General features: G+C 41.7%; 1 protein-coding gene across 7 annotated transcripts in view; it reads right to left on the minus strand.

Annotated features, from left to right (window-relative positions):
• Window positions 1-20298, minus strand: part of KIAA1549 (KIAA1549 ortholog) — a 216706-nt gene that overhangs the window by 27411 nt on the left and 168997 nt on the right. For 4 of the 7 annotated variants that reach the window (XM_043541575.1, XM_037879352.2, XM_027834465.3 and 1 more), the window contains exons 11-15: window positions 19798-20000; window positions 11982-12106; window positions 7225-7430; window positions 5400-5623; window positions 2793-2937 (exon numbers count right to left, since the gene is read on the minus strand). In XM_043541575.1, the coding sequence (XP_043397510.1) occupies window positions 2793-2937; window positions 5400-5623; window positions 7225-7430; window positions 11982-12106; window positions 19798-20000 (903 nt within the window). Of the gene's footprint in view, window positions 1-2792; window positions 2938-5399; window positions 5624-7224; window positions 7431-10078; window positions 10094-11981; window positions 12107-19797; window positions 20001-20298 lie in introns of all 7 variants that reach the window. The other 3 variants (XM_037879366.2, XM_037879344.2, XM_037879354.2) reach the window with 1 other exon arrangement.

Here is a 20298-nt window from a genome sequence, read left to right on the forward strand (position 1 = left end):
AGGAGCTATTTAAGCTACAGGACAGTGTTGGCAGAAGAACAAATGGGTTGAACTGACTCCAAACAAATTCAGGCTGGAAATCAGAAGAAGGCTTCTAACCACCAGAGGGGTGAGGTTCTAGAACTGCCTCCTAATAGGAGTTGTGCAGGCAAACACGAGAGAACAGCACAAATTGATCAATGCGACTCTACGACAGCACTGCTGGTGATGCTAGGTGCCAGGGCTCATTTCTGGTTTTTGTCTTATAAAAGCTCATGCTTCAGAGCTTCAGCCAGCCACCTGCAGGAATCAGGAAGGGATTTCCTCCCTCCGCCCCCCATGAGAATTTGGTCGGGGGTTGGTCTCCTTCCTCCAAAGCATCATCCGGCGTGGACACAGCTGTAGATGAGACCCTGGATGGAGTGGGCCAGTGCTCTAAGGTGGCATCAAGCATTCTGTCTCTCAGGTGCTTGCTGGCTGGTTCTTGCTCACCTGTTCAGGGTCTAACTGATTGCCATGTACGGGTCAGGAAGGCATTTCCCCCAAGGTCAGATTGCAGTGATCTTGGGGGTTTTTCACCTTACTTTGCAGCATGTGGGGGTGGGTCACTTGCCAGGATTATCTGGGTACATCTCACTTAATCATTTCCCTGCCACTGCGGGGGTCTCAGGCACCGGTGCACCTCGGTCCCTTCTATTCTCTCCCTGCAGCATAACAATCTAATCTGGGTGCTGTAACACTTTGGTCTCAATTCGGTTGTTGGGTTTAGTATGTGGGGTGGTGTTGGTGGCCTGTGACATACAGGAGGTCAGACTAGATGATCTGGTGGTGCCTTCTAACCTTAAATCCTATGACCATCGAAACCAAGTTGAGATTTAAGGCATCTGTGTGCATGTCAGACAAAACCAGCCCAGTTCTTCTACCAGAGAATCATTTAAGTTCAACTGTTTCAGCCAATTTAAGCTTCCTCACTACATTACTAGGTGGGGAACAGCGTACCACCTGATAGAGACCGAGCTGCACTAGAATGATGTGGTTTGTAAATGTATATGTATCTGAAATCACATAGTGAATGCTGACTCTTATCTAGAAGATGACAATCTGAGCTAGCTCTCTCTCTCTCTCTCTAAATCAGGGGTGGGCAAACTTTTTGGCCGGAGGGCCACACCTGGGTATGGAAATTGTATGGCGGGCCATGAATGCTCATGGTTCCCGGCCAATGGGAGCTGCGAGGGTGGCGCTTGGGGCAGGGGCAGCGTGTGGAGCCCTCTGGTGCCCCTATGCATAGGAGCTGGAGCGGGGACATGCCGCTGCTTCTGGGAGCCATGCGGAGCCTCAGCACCGTGCGAAGCAGGGCAAGCCCCGGACCCTGCTCCCCGTCAGGAGCTCGAGGGCCGGATTAAAAATGTCTGAAGGGCTGGATGAGGCCCTCGGGCCGTAGTTTGCCCACCCCTGCTCTAAATGAAGTCTTTCTGAACCTTTGCAGCTCTACGGAGCGAGTTGAGTCTTTGTGTAACAACTGACCACGTTAGCTGAAATGTGAAACAATTACGGCTATCCTGAGCAACACAGGACAGGAGCTATTCAACAGCTAAGCGGTTAGCTGTGAGGAAGCTGAACTGAAGTGCATCGTCCTAAAGGGATTCACAATAGTGCCTGATGTAGCCAGCACAATTACTACATATGGTCTTACCTCAGGAGCATATTGCTCCTCAGTAACAGGAAGTTACGCAGCCTTGCAGTAGCAGACTTATTGTGTCAGCTCCTTCTTGCCACTGCATGCCGGCTGCAGTGTCACCTATCAAGCCACACCCCTCTACGTCACTGGGAGTTTCGAATGCCGAGGGCCAACTCTCCACGGGTGCCGAAAGGGCTGAGCTTGTGATGTGACAAGTCTCAATTAAATAGCTGCGGACTAGAATTCATTCCAATACGTTTGACATTAAAATGATCATGGTGCATGTTTGAACGCCGATGAAGACCACAGAAAGAAACGTTATGGTCCTTCACTACATTTTAAAAAATGGAAACTGTTTGAAACTGTCCAGAGGTTTTGAATGTTAGCAGCGTCTGAGTGAAGACTGATTAGTGGCCAGAGTGCGGGTGCACCAGTCCAGAAAGCACAGTAAGTGCAGTTTATTACGTGACATTATTAAACTTCAAAGTTCTTAGTTACTATTTTTAACATGGAAAGAAAGCTCATTTGCTAGATACTGTATGAAAATTATTTCAGTTATTTCTGCACTGATATCTAAGTTTAAAGAAAAGAAAATCTATCATTGAGGGACCTCAGTTTTTCACTACCTGAAAAACTAGAATAAAATTTCTTATAACATTTGGGATTATTTAATCACTGGTAATGTGGACTAGAATGTACTGAACTGACTGTGCTCAAAGGATCCTGTAGCATGCACACGTTTTCATGTGATGGGTCTTTTCCACGATTTATATTTTAGTTTCTAACTTTGCTCACTGGAGAATCCTTTTCTCATTTCATAACATTTCCTATGATTACTGTCCCTAATGGCCCCATTTTCAATTCTCATTATATAGTTTATTGGGACTGATAAAAATGCTTTTCAGTGCTTCTGTTTTGAAGACCAAGCAACACCAGCACGAGTGGAAAATGACAGGTTTTACTATTTTACCCAAACATTCTGCATAGGAGGTTCTTGACTCACTCAGTTTCATCCAAATGGAATTAGCATATAAAGTAGCCACTCAGAGCATACCAGGAAAATAGGAGATTCGCCTAAGTCACAGTTATCGTAAGAACTATCAGTGTATTCCTGTCATCTGAAAGACAAACATACAATATATGCAGAATTATTGACTCCTGGTGGTCTTTTGTATGTCCCATCACTGTCGGTGGTGATTAACCTGTCCTTCTCAGCATCAATAGGGCTTCCGTTTATCTGATGTCTCCGACGCTGCTTGGGAGAACGTTTTGCACGTGAACTAAAAAAAAAAAAGAGAGAGAAATCAAAACCAAGAGAAAGTTCAGCACCTTTTGTCTTACTAGAAATACAACTAGTTTTTATGGCTGGTTATGGATTGTCCTCAGTTCTTCTGTGCATCCTTTCAGGTATGACCCCCTGCTGCACATGAACATTTTGGAGAGTCCTCAGGCAAGGGACATCTCCTATGAAGTATAGTGCAATATCTCAGTCATATGTAATTCTACATGAAAACTGCCAAAAATGATGTCATAAAGGAGGGATTTAAAACAAAAAGAGACACGTACATTTGGTCATCCTTTGGCAAAGCATCAACATACTTCTGAGAATGACCTTGGTGACAAGGATGCTATCACTACACACAGCCTGTGTGTGAGTGAATGAGTGTACAATTTTGCTTTGGAAGACCATTTTTCTACCTTGGCTGGCACCTAGAATATTTAATAAGTTCATATATTCTTCCAGTCTCCTTCAATTACAGTAGAGAGTATTGATTTACAATTCATATTTTTAGGATTTTTAAGAAATAAAACTACATAAAAAGTAAATCAATACTCCCTAATACAATTGAATGACAGAATCTGATAAGCAGTCAATCCTATTATAGTGCCTGTATGATGGAATGGAATTTTGAGTGCCCAGTTTGAGACACCTAGGATCTGAGTTTTCAGTGTTCCTAGCATTATATAGCATTCTGTATGTTCAGAGCAGTCTCACCACTGACTTCAGTTGAAGCTGCAGGTGCTCTGGAATTCTGCAAATCAGACCCCAGGGTCTTAAGTTAGTCACCCAGAAAATGAAGAGCTGACCACCAGTGAAAAGTTTGGTTTAACTGACTTGTCCATCACCATATAGGAACTCTGTGCTCTACTGGACACAGACTCTACTGCCATTTCCCCCCAGGTCTTGAGACCTTTTGTCCTGTCACCATCCCAGTCTTGTATCTTCCCACCCCAGCTCCTCGTTCCTGTCTTGTTTTCCTCAACTAGCAGTCTCCAGTGAGGCTCCACTCAGGCTTCTTATCCCAGTCCCAGTCTCCTTGCTTCACAAATACTCAGTCTCCCTTGTCCCAGTCTCAACCAGTCCATTCCAATTCTTCTTGCCAAGCCAGTCCCAGCTCAGTTTCCCTAACACCCGATATTCCTCATTCCAGACCTGCAGCATTCTAAATGATGGCATTATGGAGCTAACAAAGTAACCATCAGACTGCAGGACAGAGATTACGCTGAGCTTTAAATTGATGTATGTAAGGGCAGGTCTTCATTACCTGCCGGATCAGCAGGTAGTGATCCATCTATTGGGGATCCATTTATCGCGTCTCACCCATCGACTCCGGAACTCCAGCTCGCGAGAGGTGGAAGCGGAGTAGACAGGGGAGCAGCAGCGGTAGACTCGCCGCCGTCCTCACGGCCAGGTAAGTCGACCTAAGATACGCCGACTTCAGCTACACTATTCCCGTAGCTGAAGTTGCGTATCTTAGGTCGACCCGCCCCAGTGTAGACCAGGGCTAAGTCAGCTGAAGGAAAGACACAGTGGAGGAAAAGTTTTGTTTGTTCTCAGTGTGAAAGTGGTCCAGGCAGGACTGCGTTTAGGGAACCTGGAACTCAAGAGAAAGAGCCCCCTGTGTCCATATACCCCACAGAAGACACAGAGCAGACACTGTCTTGACATATAAGACCAGGAGGAAAGATCTGTGAGATGGGTTAAGTGCTGTGTACATCTGGTTACCATGAAGGAATAAGGAAGAAGGGATTTTATTGTCTGGTATTTGCCGAGTTTTAAAGATAAACTTGAACTTTTGTATATTTTATCATTAGTTTTCATGGTCTCTTGACTGCATGTTTTTCTCTGTTTTGATATGAAAATAGTATTCTTTGCCATTTACTTTTTTTTCTTATTCCTTAGTCTCTGTTAGTGCTCTTAAGTAAATTCAAACTTTGTTTCACCCTGGGTTTGTTACCTGTGATACTTAGTACAAATTGTGGTGGTGGTGCGGGGATACTGTGTGATTAAGTAGTTCTGCTTCAGCCTGCTCCCAAAATTACGTTGCATTTAACAATTACGCTAGAGGAATTAGACAGTTTCCATGTGATCTTATGCAGCTACTAAACGAAAGAGTGTGCAAAAGTAGCAGCACAAATAATAAGCATCTGCTTAAAAATGGCTTTGGTATGTTTGGTTCCGCTATTGAGAAATGTCCATGAGAACCTGTAAAAAAAACGCATGGCCCTCTGAATGCTGTTAAAAAAACCCAACCACCATGCAAAAAACCTCTGGCATGTATTGACTAGACCAAAACACCTAGAATAACCCCAACCCTTTCATCTCTCCAACCCAAATGTTCTTTAGGGAACAAAATGATTTTAAGCTCTCCAAGTGCAGAAATACAGGCCTGATGCAGTTTGCAAGTCTTGACACTGATTCTAAAGGAGACTGAATCTTCCCCTTGCTCTCAGTCTGTACCTCTTCCTGGGTTCTATAAAAACAGTAGGCACGTTGCCTCCAGGGTCCAAGATCTTGTCAATCTGCATCTGCGCTTTGCGGTATATTCTATGCTGCTCTTTGGCGTCAACAACAATCACATCATCCACAACTGGAAATTCATAGTGGCCTTTGCGCTTGGCTCGAAGACGGATCTTATTGCGGTGATGCTCGATCTCAGACTTATGCCTCAGAGCTGTTTGTATCTTAAAGGAAGAAAAAGAGAAAACCATGAGATACGCTTTTGCAAATAGAGCCTATTACTGCTGTACAATAAAAAGGAGAGCCAGAGCTAAAGCAAGCAATTTGAAATTGGCACACAGGTCCTCCCTCAGTTATCTCGTCCTTTTGCGGGTAATAGACCCATAATCTCCCCAGGTAGATGTGCTACCAGACATGGTATAATCACTAATATAGCAAGTGAAATTAAAGACAAGTGGCAGACTGTTTATAAAAGGCGTGATGGATAACAAAAAGTCCTGCCAGTTGCCATGAGAAACATTGCTCCATTAAAATTAGACTGCAACCAAGGGTGTACATGGCATATGTCTGCCTGCACCCATATGTCTGCATCATAGGAGAGATTTGATAATTATAGCCAAAGTCTGTCTCTGATTCCCTTTTTAAAAAAAACCTCATAATACAAGGGGCAAGAACTTAAGGAGCTGCTTGAGGAGCACAGTTGGAAGAGGGAAGGAGGAGTGGAATGGTCCAGGGCATGGCAATAGGTTCTTCAAGTCACTAGTTTAAGCGTAGACCAGTGCTTTTAGAGCTGGTCCAACACCTACTGAAGTCAATGGAACTCTTTTCATTGATTACAGTAGATATTGGATCAGGCACTTAATGGCCACTGTGCTTGTGTTGGAACTGTGTTGAGGTGCACAAAAAGCACGAAAAATAAAACCCACTATAATCTTTTACAAAAGTATAAAAAAGCCATTAGACAAATGTACATAGCAGGATTTTTCCTAGTAGTTAAATTTACATTTCCTGGACTTCCTTGTCTACAGGTATTAGATGTATTAATTTACTTTCCAACATATTATGTAAGGTACTCAACACAAAGGACGAATTGAGCTTTTAACCTAGAAGCAGGGGGAGGAGATGATCTTCAGCCAAGTACAAAATGAATTACTGAGCAGCAGCTGGGAGAAGCATGCAGAACTAGACCCAGATAGCCGAGTCATCTGGGTGTCACACAAATGTACAGAGCCACCACGCACCACAGAGTGTTTATAAGTACCTGCATGGTAACTCAAGGTTGCATGGTAAACAGTGTGTCACCACTCTAGTTGCAAGATATACCTAAATCAGAGCTCAAACAAAAGGTCAGGCTTTTCTCCATGACCCAAAACAACAGGCAACTCATGACTACACACTTATAAAGGAAAAAAACCATTCACAGGATCTGAAGTGTGACTCTCAACATATAAGGGAACTGCGAACCTTTTTGCTCCCCTTCTCACTTAGCAGCCCATTTCTATATCCACTGTATATATACCATTGCATGAACACAAGAACATAAGAATGGCCATCTAGCCCAGTCCATCTCAAAGGTCCATCTAGCCCAGTATCCTGTCTACCGACAGTGGCCAATGCCCGGTGCCCCAGAGGGAATGAACAGAACAGGTAATCTTCAAGTGATCCATCCCGTTGCCCATTCCCAGTTTGTAGCAAACAAAGGCTAGGGACACCATCCCTGTCCATCCTGGCTAATAGCCATTGATGGACCTATACTCCATGAACTTATCTAGTTCTTTTTTGAACCCCGTTGTAGTCATGCACACAAACACTATCTTAAAAATACCTCTTTGTTAATTTTGTTGGACTCTGCTACTCGGTCAGACAGTGCTGGGTTCTGAGCAGGAGGGGCTGCGATTGGCTGCATGGCAATCAACTGGATCTTGCTGGGGACCCGTCTACTTGCGTCTGAGGAACGAGACATCCTGTCCACATGCTCAAAGATAGAGGCTGAGGAGTGCTGCTCGTTTCCACTACTGGTCTGCGGAGGTCCTGAATTACCAGAACAAATAAAATAAAAGACAGTGTCATAGCTAGGATCAACTCAGTGAAATGTCTGGCCATACAAGATAACATGAAATGGTGTGCTACAACATTATGCCTTCTTTGCCGCTGCATTTAATTTGCCCTGGAGGTCTTCCATCCGCTGCAGATTTACTGCAGGCAGTTTACTCAGTAGTCTGCAGATTATTAAACTTTTTCATTTTTTCTCCTGACGGTGAACAATCATTCTTTATTTTTTTAAATCAAGTATTTGATATTTTACAAAGATAAAAACCTCAAACTAGTTTTATCCCACCAAAAGCTATTCAGAATGCTCTAGTACGTACTACAAATTACTATTGATAACATTACTTAAGAAGGCTCAGATTCCACAAATGGAGTTTTACAAGCCAATAAAAGACTTCGAACTACGAAATGCCATACTTTAACAGATAAGTGATAGCGAGGGCAATTTTTCAACGAAAGAAAGATTTAAAAATCTGTCCAAAATCTAGTTTTAGAGGTAATTTTTACAAATTTAAGCTTTTTAATCGTCTGTTTTTTCTTACCAACAGAAAGTAAACAGTCTAGCATTAGGCATTTAGCCGTACAAACAATGCTTTGCTCTGATATGTTGGGAAAATTAATTTCTACACCTACAATCCAAATATACTTAAGAGTGTCATTCTAGGGATCCAATGGACATTTGCTTGATAACGAGCTCATCAAATATCTTGTTACATTTTTGTACTACTTGGTAACATATGCAACTATACTACTTAGTCAGAACCTTTATAATTTTATCCATAACTTTTTCTTCACAGTGCCTATTCTATAAATGAAAATTTCAGAGAAAATGTCAATCTGAAATATGGTCAATTTAACGAAATTAATTAAAAGTAGTTTCAAGTACTACACCTGCCCCTATGTCCTCCTGCCAGTTTTTGTGGTTCTACAATAACATTTTTCTTTTTGAAAAAAATATGTTCCTCTCCCCACTGCTGCTGCATGAAAGACTCACAAACAAAGGAAGAAACTCACTAAACCTCACTATTCCTACAACAAACTCCATATGAAGGCACTGCTGTGCTTGTGGAAGCCCTAAGAAGTGGGTCAGGAGAACTCCGCATAGGTCCTGCTCATGTGGAACAATTTGCAGGACTGAGGCCTAAATGACTGACTGTACAAACGAACTAGAGAAACAGACTATACAAAAAAGTGCTGTTAAATGCATTAACGGAACACATGGAAAAAACAAGAGAATTTTATTTTGCCTAATTTTTTTCAGCACCAATAATCATAAGTATTATTTTTAATACAAATACAGAAAGTAGCATATTTTAAGACGACTGTGTCCTTTTAAGCAGAAAAATAAAAGACAAAAATTAATTCCTTCTGTAAATACTAAATGGGGAAAAAAGTCTCTGAAATGATTATATTATTTCAATTGATCCATCATATCTGTAATTTGCTAACCTACAATTAAGAGAGTTAAACATTTTATTTAAATAATATTAAATATTAAAATGAATAGCAAATCTCCGATGGATATCTCACTGAGTTTATCTATGCTATTGACAACAACTTAGATGATTAAAAATAAATAATTTTAATCACCTAATTTATTTTTTACTATCTACGGTGTTTGTTTCCTTTCCTCTTGAACAATTTAAACACACTAGTCAGTTTTTCTTGTTCACTGTCCATTCTAGTTACTTTCACTTTCAGCTTCTCACGTATTAAAACAATGCAGTGGCTTGGGTTCCAAGTGCAGCTGAGGAATGCTACTTTGTTAAAACAATTATTTCCCCTAGAACGTAACAAAAGACATTGAGCATTTGTATTGGTTTTAAGAATTTTGTAAAAGCTTGTCTTTACAAAACCTAAGTTGCCTGTACAAATGTCATCTAACCTCTCTAATTTTGTCCCCCCTAATTTAACACAAAGCAAGTCCAAGTGCAGCTATTTCCCTTCAATGGGCATCGTCCAAAGTCCACTGTAGTCAATGGGCAGTAGTAGGTACAGTAATGAAGCCACCAACCTATTTTCACATATGACACTGAATAGCCAACTGATAATTTTTAGTCCCAACAGACCTGGGCTGAGTAATAACTGTGAACAAGTGAAGGCTCATTATTCAATTATCAACCCCTTGAGCCAGCCAATCCCATGGAAGTAAAGACTTAAATTTACGAGTCACAATGATATCACTTAGGGCTAGGAGCTATCTAAAAATATATACTACATTAAACTGAACAGCTGACAGAGTTCAAAGCAGCATAAATATTGGCCATTTAAAAGATATTAACTATTCACATTCTGTTCAGGGAAGGAAGCCAAAAGGCAAAGAATAACAGAGATCACTTTAGCATACAATACTTTAGTCAAAACATCACAAATCACATAATTAAACAAAAAGCCTCAATTAGAAAAAATGCACTTGCTACCGGATAAACAAATTATCCTTTAATATAATTTGTGTTGTTGAGAATTCTTTCTGACAGTAAATTGCTCAAAACCAATCTTGGTTTTTAGACTCTGAGGACAAATCGACTCAAACTTCAGATACAATTAGTTAAGCTTTCTAAGACTTTTATTTGCATTTGTACCACAAAACTGCCAGTTAAACAAAGGCTGTCAAACACTAGGATACTTACCCACTCTGTTTGCTCCTTACAGCATAAAGGAGAAAGCAAAAAAAGATGATACCATAGTTACGAATAATTCAGCAGAAATGGCATTTAGAAAAACGTATGATAAAAAGGCCGCTCTGGTGCCGAGTGAGATACATGATTGCCAAGCCTTAGCTGTAGGAAAAGGAGGCTCAGACTGGAGTTTAGCAGCAGTAGACTACACCATTACAGTGGGGTCTGGTCTTGAACATTAAAAATAGTCCCCTTTATCCCTTGACCAGGAGGACCAATTACTGAGAAACGGCTTCTTCAGCCCCAGAATGGCAGAAGGGAAAAAGAGGACACATTTTGCACAGCTCTCCAGCAAATCCTTCCAGATAATTAAGATACAGTTAAAATTAGCTCTTGCTGTAACAACTTCTAACACTCCCTAAAGCCTAACATGGAAACTCTGAGGAAGATGCAAAACAAGGTGACAAATAGGGAGTTTCCCAGCAGGAGGCAATGGGATAGTATTGAATGAGATGCAATAGGGCTGGATTCACATAGACTGGAACAAGTAGCAGTCCAACAGTCTTTCATAATATTAACTCCTCATAAAACACTAATATTATACTCATTTATTCAGGCATTAATTCTGGTCCTTACAGCAAACATAAGACATTATAACATACACCCTAGGCCACTAGGATGACATCTTACAAAATAAGAAGGGCACCTCGTGAAAGGTGTATGCAAGGGACCTGTATTGCATTCTAGTTTACTAGGAAGCACACTTTATTTTCTGGCAGCATTTGCCTACTTTGTATTTTGTTTGCTTACATGTTACAACAGAATGTTCATCCAGGAAGTAAACGAGCCTCATCAAACCAGCCCTTTCAGAATCATTCAGTGTGCTGAGCATTGCGTAGGTAGAAGCATACACTGGGGAAAAACAGGTGCTTTGGAAGGGAACTAGTGATTGATATTATCATAAAGATCTCTTGCATCTTACTCATTATCACCTCTTCTCTGACACAATGGTAAACTGGGAAATGTATGCTATTAGCTCAAGTATATTGGCATTGCATTCCTCAATAGCCACCTCATGGAAAACTCTGAACACCATTCAACTTTTAGAGAGATCTGCCTGTGGTACTTCCAGTATTCCCTTCTCTCTTGTTTTACTACTACTAAGGACATTTGTACAAAACAGGATTGTAATGTATCTGGACCTCCACACTGGAGCTACTCTGATTGATGAGCTGAGGATCTGGTCCTAAAATCTCCAGTGAGAAGTAAGCAATATGAATAGAAGTGTTAGCTCTTAATCAAAATCCTGTTTTCATGCAAACATTTTAAATACTTTAAAATGCGGGTAAAATGGAATAAAAACATGACAGGGGTGAGGTGAATAACGCACAGTATTTTCCATGAGATGCCAACAAGTCTTTACCAAAACTCGTGCTAATAATAAGGCATCTTGACTTCCTAAATTATACCATGCACAAGCACCACACTGATTTTTAAACTCTTAACTTGCCACCCTATTTTTAAATCTCACTTTTTCAAAGTCACAGTTAAAGGCATATGCCCCCACGGTGTCAAGTCCTGTTGTGATCTCCTTACTCCTGTAATTTCCTGCAAGATTTCTACCAACAGAGTCATAATGACGTGATTAGAACCATATTTACTGGATGAGAGAACAGAGGGTGATTGGTGTTATATCACTTGGATCAGATGCATGCCTGAATGAAAGAAACATGCAGATCTCCAACTGCAACATATGAAAAGAGAAAATAAACAGAGGGAAAAATGGAGGAGAACCAAAACAAGAAGATCCAATAGACAAAAATTACTTTTTAGAAAATAGCAGCACTGAAATGTATCTCAGTTGTGCCCTACCAAAACACTGCAGCAAGAGACTGAAGAATAAAATGTAACAAACCACTCTTTGGAGCTCTGCGTGGTTTGCCCTCATTGGCAGTGATTGGTGGTCTTGCGGTTTCTTCCCCTGTCTCTCTCCCACTGGACTGTTCACTTGCTGTGGAGTCAGCATCTGAAGGGGAAACTCTGCAGCCACAAAAAAAGAAGATATAAAAAAAGATGAATGAAATGTTAGATGGGTTTATAAAGGGCTACAGCCAACAGGTACAAGGAGATCCCATAAGAACATATGTTGGTAGGACTTTTAAAGTTCTTTTGAGAAAGAACTTTGACTTATAATACATAACTGATTACCTTTGTCATGAATGTGGGAATTGCAAAATTGTGGCAATGCTGTGCCCCGTGACTTCACTCATACACATGACAGGATTGTTAAGTAACCTGTTTTTACTTTTAAAAAGGTAATCTTAATTGTAACAGAAAGCCCTTCACATTAGCAACTAGCAGGATTACTTTTCAGGCAGAAAAGTCATCTGTTACTTCAAAAGTAATATGACTAAATGTGTAGTTAGTATCAGAGTATGAAGTTACCAAGTCCAGCTACTAAAGTAACTCTGAAAGTAAGTCCACACTGATAGTTTTGCTAACTATTTAAGCCTACAATCAGCCAGGACTATTAATATTTTATTTACTCAATACAGTACAAAACAAAAGAAAGATACAATCCCTTGGTTTCTACAAATCGTGGACATAGCTTGTCTATGCAAAAACACATTAGTATTATTGTTATCCCATCCTTCCTCCTCAGCACCTCTGTTTACCTGTTTGTCTTAGATTTAGATTGTAAACTAACTGGGGCAAAGATTGTGTCATCTACATGGTTATTCAGTATCTAGTAAAATGGGGCCTCCATCTATTTGGGCATTCAGGAGCTGCAGGAATACTAATAACCTACAATTTCTTATATCACTCAATTTAATTAGCTCATGGTAGGTATATATAGAACAATTAAAGGCAATCTTGTGGTTTTCCCCACCAGCCTCTGAATTGCACGCGTATTTCAGCTGACAGCTATTCAAAAAACAGAATACAAAACAATAACGGGACAAAGTACACTAGATGCAACTGATTCTAAATTCAGCACTTCAGCAGAGGATTAGCTGATGCGATAGTATGCATATTGGATATATAATCTTGTAAACATTCATAGTCTGTCTGTGCACTGATGCAATGGTTTCATGAAGCGGACTAGTTGGTCCACCAACCTTGCTAAGTGCCAGATTTGGCAGATATTTGATCCAGTTACTAAAGCCTTCAACTAAAGGTCAGCCTTCCCTAGAGAGTGCACACTAAGATAAGTGCTGCTCAGGCAGATGAGTTCATCAAAAGTTCAACCCACCACATGCACTTGTTAGCGTTCCTAACTCAACTTCCCTCACCCTATGCATACTGCCAGTCTATCTACAGAACTCCATACAAATTCTCTTCCTGCAAAAGTAGTATATTGGTTATTCAAATCCCAATACAAAATACTCCTGGAAAAAAGAGAATCACTATAGTATGTACAAATCTTCCTCACTACATAATCTTTTTTATAGACAGAAGAGCCCCACAAACAGGAAAGTGAGAGCTGAGCTCTCTCTGTTTGAACACCTCTTGGTCAGAACATAAGAATGCCCTTGCTAAGTCAACACCAATGGTCCATCTAGTCCAGCATCCTGTCTTCCGACAGTGGCTGGGGGCAGATGGTAGGGAGGGAATGAACAGAACAGGGTATTTATTGAGTGATCCATCCCCTGTTGTCCACTACTCCCAGCTTGAGGCAGGCAGAGGCTTAGGTATGCCCAGATCATAGGGTTGCATCCCTGACCATCTTGGTTAAGAATTAATCTAATTCTTTTTTGAACCCAGTTATACTTTTGACCTTCACAACATCCCCTGGCAACAAATTCCACAGGTTGACCGTGTGTTGTGTGAAGAACTACTTCCTTATATTTGTTTTAAATCTGCTGCCTATTAATTTCATTGGGAGACCCCTGGTTCTTGTGTTATGTGAAAGGGTAAATAACACTTCCTTATTTACTTTCTCCACCACCATTTATGATTTTATAGACATCTATCATATCCCCCTTGTCTCTTTTCTAAGATGAACAATCTCACACTTTAATCTCTCCTCTTATGGAAGCTGTTCCAGACCCTTAATCATTTTTGTTGACCTTCTCTGTACTTTTTCCAATTCTAATAAATCTTTTTTGAGATGGGGTGACTAGAACTGCATGCAGTATTCAAAGATGGATTTATAGGGTGGCATTATGATATTTTTCTGTCTTATTATGTATCCCAGGGATCGGCAACCTTTGGCACGCGGCCCATCAGGGAAATCCGCTGGCGGGCCGGGACGGTTTGTTTATCTGCAGTATCTGCAGGTTCGTCCGATCGCAGTTCCCACTGGCCGCAGTTCGCCGTTCCAGACCAACGGGGGCTGCAGGAAACAGCGTGGGCCGAGGGATATGCTGGCTGCTGCTTTCCGCAGCCCCTATTGGCCTGGAACGGTGAACCGTGGCCAGTGGGAGCTGCGATCGGCCGAACCTGCAGACGCTGCAGGTAAACAAACCATCCCAGACCGCCAGCAGATTTCCCTGATACGCCGCGTGCCAAAGGTTGCTGATCCCTGATCTCTCTCTTTCCTAATGGTTCCTTACATTCTGTTAGCTTTTTTGACTGTCTTTGCACCAGAGAACTATCGCTGGTGACTCCACGATCTCTTTCTTGAGTGGAAACAGCTAATTTAGACCCCATCACTTTGTCTGTATAGGTGGGATTATGTTTTCCAATGTGTATTACTTTTCATTTATCAACACTGAATTTCATCAGCCATTTTGTTGCCCAGTCACCCAGTTTTGTGAGATCCCTTTGTAACTCTTTGCAGTCGCTTTGGACTTACCTGTCTTGAGTAATTTCATATTGTATGCAAACTTTGCCACCTCACTGTTTCCCTTTTTTTCCAAGATCATTTATGTATACGTTGAACAGAACTGGTCCCAGTAAAGATCCTTGGGGGACCCTGCTATTTGCTGCTCTCCACTATGAAAACTGACTGTTTATTCCTACTCTTTGTTTCCCATCTTTTAACTAGTTACTGATTTATGAGAGGACCTTCCCTCTTATTCCATGACTACTTAGTTTCCTTAAGAGCTTTTGATAAAGGACTTTGTTAAATGCATTCTGAATGTCCAAGTACAACATATCCACTGGATCACCCTTGTCCACATTTGTTGATACTTTAAAATAATTCTAATAGATTGGTGAGGCATGATTTCCCTTTGCAAAAGCCATGTTGACTCTTCCTTAACATATTGTTTTCATCTATATAGCTAATAATTCTGTTCTTTGCTATAGTTTCAATCAATTTGTCTGATACTGAAATTAGGTTTACTGGTCTGTAATTGCCATGATGGCTTCTGAAGCATTTTTAAAAAATCAGCATTACATTAACTATCCTCCAAGCATCTGGTACAGAGGCTGATTTAAACCACCAGTTACATACCTCAGTTAGTAATTATGAAATTTCATATTTGAGTTCCTTCAGAACTCTTGGGTGAATACCATCTAGTACAGGTGACTTACTACTATTTAATCTATCAATTTGTTCCAAAACCTCCTCTACTGACACTTCGATCTGGGACAGTTCCTTAGATCTGACACCTAAACAGAATGGCTCAGGTGTGGGAATCTCCCTCATATCTTCTGCAGTGAAGACTGATGAAAAGCATTAATTTAGCTTCCCCACAATGGCCCTTCCTTGAGTACTCCATTAGCACTTTGATGGTCCAGTAGCTCCACTGGATTTTTTGGCAGGCTTCCTGCTTCTGATGTACTTAAAAATGTTTTTTTGCTGGTAGTTTTCATGTCTTCTGTTAGCTTTCTTGGCTTGCCTACTTATACTTTTATACTAGACTTGCCAGAGTTTATGCTCCTTACTATTTTCCTCAGTAGGATTTGATTTCCAAATTTTAAAGGATGTCTTTTTGTCTCTAAGCACCTCTTCTACTCTGTTGTTTAGCCAGGGGGGCATTTTTTTGGTCCTCTTGCTGTACTTTTTATTTGGGGGGTTACATTTAGTTTGAGCCTCTATCATGGTGTTTTTAAAAGTTTCCATGCAGCTTGCAGGCATTTCACTCTTATGACAGTTCCTTTTCATTTCTGTTTAACTAATTTCCTCATTTTCCTCATTAAGTGCCTTTGTTCTACTTCCCACTCTTCGTCTTCTCTATTTAGATTTTTAGTAAATATGTATTTTATGGTAGCATACAAATGCCTTATTAGGGATTGGGGCTCCATTTTGCTGGGTGCTGTTGTAAGATGTTCAGGGCAGGGAATGTCCCTTATTATGCATTTGTACCTTGCACAGCACAAAAGGACCCTGATTTCAGTTGGGGCCTCTAGGTGCTACTTGAATAAATAAATAGTTTATATATCATAAGTCGCTTCCATTTGATCAGCCCATGATGTCAGCCTCCTCTGCCCACTAGTTAAATTTTCAAACAAGCACCTTTGTGCTTTCTCCCATGTTGCCCCTCACACTTATAGGAGCTCCCCGTAAACATCAACAAAACTACTTTATTATCCTCCTTCAAAACCCTCCTCTGCCATGATGCCTACAAAAAAACCTTTGACAACAGTCAGGCTCGTGGCGTGCTGAGACCACAGGCCTATCATGTTGACCAACACTGGTTTATTGTTCTCTTCTAGCTTCCCACCTGTCTGTATCCATTTGCTATCTCTTGTTTTATGCATAGATTGTAAACTCTTTGGGGCCCAAACCATCTTTTTGTTGTGTCTGTACAGTACCTAGTACAATAGGGTCCTAGTCCATGACTCAGTATTTCAGTAAATACAAATAACAAATATGAATATTCACCATACTGTTTTGTACAGCATTATATTGAATCAGATTCTGTTTTATTCTGTACATACCCACAAAACCAAATAACTGAAGGAATGATCCATAAAATATAAATCCGTAATGTGTCCGTCTTTCCCTCCCGCAGGGAGAAAATGTTTTAAACATCTCACTGGCAGCTGCACATCAACATATTATGAAGTGACTCCACAGCTGAGCCTACATGGAGATTGCACTTAAAGCGGGGGGGGGGGGGGGGGGGGAAATACCCACATTTCAAATTTGGCACAATGATTTTTTAAGTAAAATATTTACTAACTTATCCAGAGGAAACATTTAAAAAAGCTTCTTTTCGAAAATTTACCATGTTTTCCTTTGAGTCCTGCTAAAACCCTCAGACATCACAGAGCTCTCAAACTCCAAGCTACTCTCTCTCTTTTCACACACTTACACATTCTGATAATCTCTCTGACATAGGCCACTTTTGAAATTTTAAAATGAAACACATGAACTCATCTCTCTCATTTAGAATAATCTAATTGATCTGAGCCAAGATTAGCTGACAGAAGTGACAAGTTCCTTCAACTGCTTCTGTTTTCTGGGATGCTGCTAGCCTCGGTCCCTGACTCACTAGCTCTACTCCTTACGAAGCCCATGGGGAGGCAGGGAATATGGGGGATGGGCTCTGGAGAAGCCCATGTGTGGCAGCAAGGGTGTCAGGAGGCCAGAAGAGTGAATGAAGCTCTGGGGTGCATGAGGGATTGAGTGGAGAGGTGTGGAGATTTATAGGGGTGAGTTGGGGTGCAGCGATCTGACACTGAGCAGGGAGACTTAGGTGGGAAGGAAAAAGGGATGCCCATCCTCTGCTTTCTGGCACACCATGCTGCGGAGAACCAGAGGAGTCAAGTGCTTCTGTGCAGAGGCAATGATATACCAGGGGTTCCCCACAGTTCTGCCAGTGCAATGCACTAGGGAGTCCAGGCAGCAGCAGATGAAGAGCCCTTCAAGTGCCGACAAGTCAGAGCAGAGGCAGCGTGCTGCTTAGACCCCCAAAGCACCATCTGTATGCCCCTCATTCTTCCCAGCAAGCCTCTCCACCCAAAATATTCTCTCCACACACACCCCACATGCACCCCTCACTCCCTCTCCACATCCTCACCCACCATCACTCTTGGTTTCCCCCTGTCATAATGCAGGAGCACTGCGGGCAGCCAAGGTGGGATCAGCAACCATGCTGGGGGACACAGCAAGGGACAAATGGCTGTGTGTGTTGGGGGGCATCTGGGTTGCAAACAGGGATGGTGAAGAAGGGGTGGGAGTGAGCAGAGATGTGAAGGGGAGAGGAGGAAGAACTGGTGGAAAGTGCAGCAGAGAGGCGCTCTGTTCTGCTGAGCCACTTGTGGTTCATCATACCATGGCTCCTCGTCTCTGCTTCATTTCTTCCCATCAGGCCCCACCCAGCTCTGGCCCATTTGTCCCACATTTCCCTCTCACAGTCCAAATTTCTGTATGCCCCCACAGCCCAATCAACTGTCATGCCCGGCTACACCCCTGCACACCACTCAGTACTCTCCCGGCAATGCCACGCTCCTTTCCCTCACAGACTTCCCCGATGCCCCCCCCCACCCCCCGCACTCTTCCTAGGCACCCACTTACAGTAATGATACAATCCTACGCCCCACGTCCTCACACAGCCCCGCTCCTCCATATGCGCCTCCTACCCATCATCTTCATCCATCACACACCCTGCTAATTCTCAACCACATTCAGCTTTTAAATACTGATATGCATCAACACTGATAAATGTGGTAAGGGAGTAGGGTAGCATCAGCCCATGGACTTGGGTGTGGAAGCACGGTGAGGAGTGAGGCTGTAGAAGTTATGGGTGCCAAAATTGCAAACACTTGATATAGGTGGTTTCATAAAGCACCAGAGATTTTCATTCAATCAGCACATTTGTGAGCGAGGAAGCCACCCGTCTTCCACAAACTAATATCCAGTCTCTTCTGCAAAGCTGCAACATATCTCAGTGTCCTGCTTTGGTGAGAACGATTCCGACAGCAGCTCTAGTGAAGTTTAGTTATGTGACATACACATATTCAGGAGAATATAAGAGTACCGCATTCCTTCCTCAGTATGCTGCACAAGACAGAGACAACTGGGCTGGTAGGAGACCTTCCTCATCACAATACTCAAGATAATTAATAGCTCTATGAGAGAGGAAGATGGATGGCTTCAGTCATCACAAATGCCACAGCACTAATATCTCTAACTCACTGTCTCAGCTACACACCCTTTCTCCCCATAGGCCTGATTCTCTCTGGCTCTGGCAATGCAATGAGTAGTGGATGAATGATGATGTCATTCAGCCCTTGCTGACGGTCAGGAAATTCTAAGTGAAGGGTGATATGTTGTTCTCAACTTGCTTAGCTGTGCACCTTTTTGCCTGACATCAGTTTGAGGAGAGTGTTGGACATTTAGCAGATAGGTAACACAGTGATGGGCACAGAAAAGAGTGTCGTCTTTGAGTTTTGCAGCTTTTGTTGATTTGTGGGAATTTTAGTCTGACTTACATATAATACTTGCAACTAGTATCACTAATAGGATTTCTTAATCACCCATTCCCCTACTAACCACAAGCAATTACAAAATTCAATGCATTAAAAGCAATACACTTAACATTACCCCATAATAGGTAATGCTCTGATTCTGCCCAACCTACACCCTGCCCAAGATATCCCATTTAACTGAAAATGCTGCAATTAAAAGCCAAAAAAAAAAAAAAAAAAAAAAAAAAAAGCAGCCTTGCAATGGCGCCTATAAAGTAGCTAGACATAAGCTCTGATGAACTGCTAGAAAAAGCAAGTTCCAAAGTTGAGGATCCTTCACTGAAAATGCTTTGCAGTTTACAATACCACTTTGCATTTAATTAACCGTAATCTAGCCAACGCTACTTCTCTTCAGCTGAACTAACCTCCCTCTGTGTCGAACATTCTTTGAAGGCTTTGAAGCAGTCTTTGATTTGGGGCTTGGCACATCTCCATTTTCAGAAGGGGTAGTGTCCTTAATAGGTCCTGGAAGAGGAGCTGGCTCATGAATGATCAGGATGTCATCTTTGTTGTGCTGGCCCAGATGCTGCTTAGCAAAATCAAACCCCTTCACACTGGGGGCTTGTAGCTGTAATGAAAGAATAAAGACCAAACAAAAAATATTAGAAGACACAGTGTGAAAGCTTAATGTCAGACTGTTGTTCAGAGTTGTGACCAATGATCTTTAGGATGCTGACCAGAAAACAGGTTTCCAGGGTGAGTGGGAAAGCGCTGTAAAAAGAAAAAGAAAAACTATATCTGCAAACATGTTTTCAGATTATATATATTTTAAGATACAAAGGCAACAGCTCCAGGGGAGAGAAGGTATTATGTTGCCACCACACAGACAACTAATTCCTTAGATTTAATAATTACAATAATACCCG

This window comes from Chelonia mydas, chromosome 1, assembly GCF_015237465.2.
Source record: "Chelonia mydas isolate rCheMyd1 chromosome 1, rCheMyd1.pri.v2, whole genome shotgun sequence".
In the NCBI taxonomy this organism is placed as follows: domain Eukaryota; kingdom Metazoa; phylum Chordata; order Testudines; family Cheloniidae; genus Chelonia; species Chelonia mydas.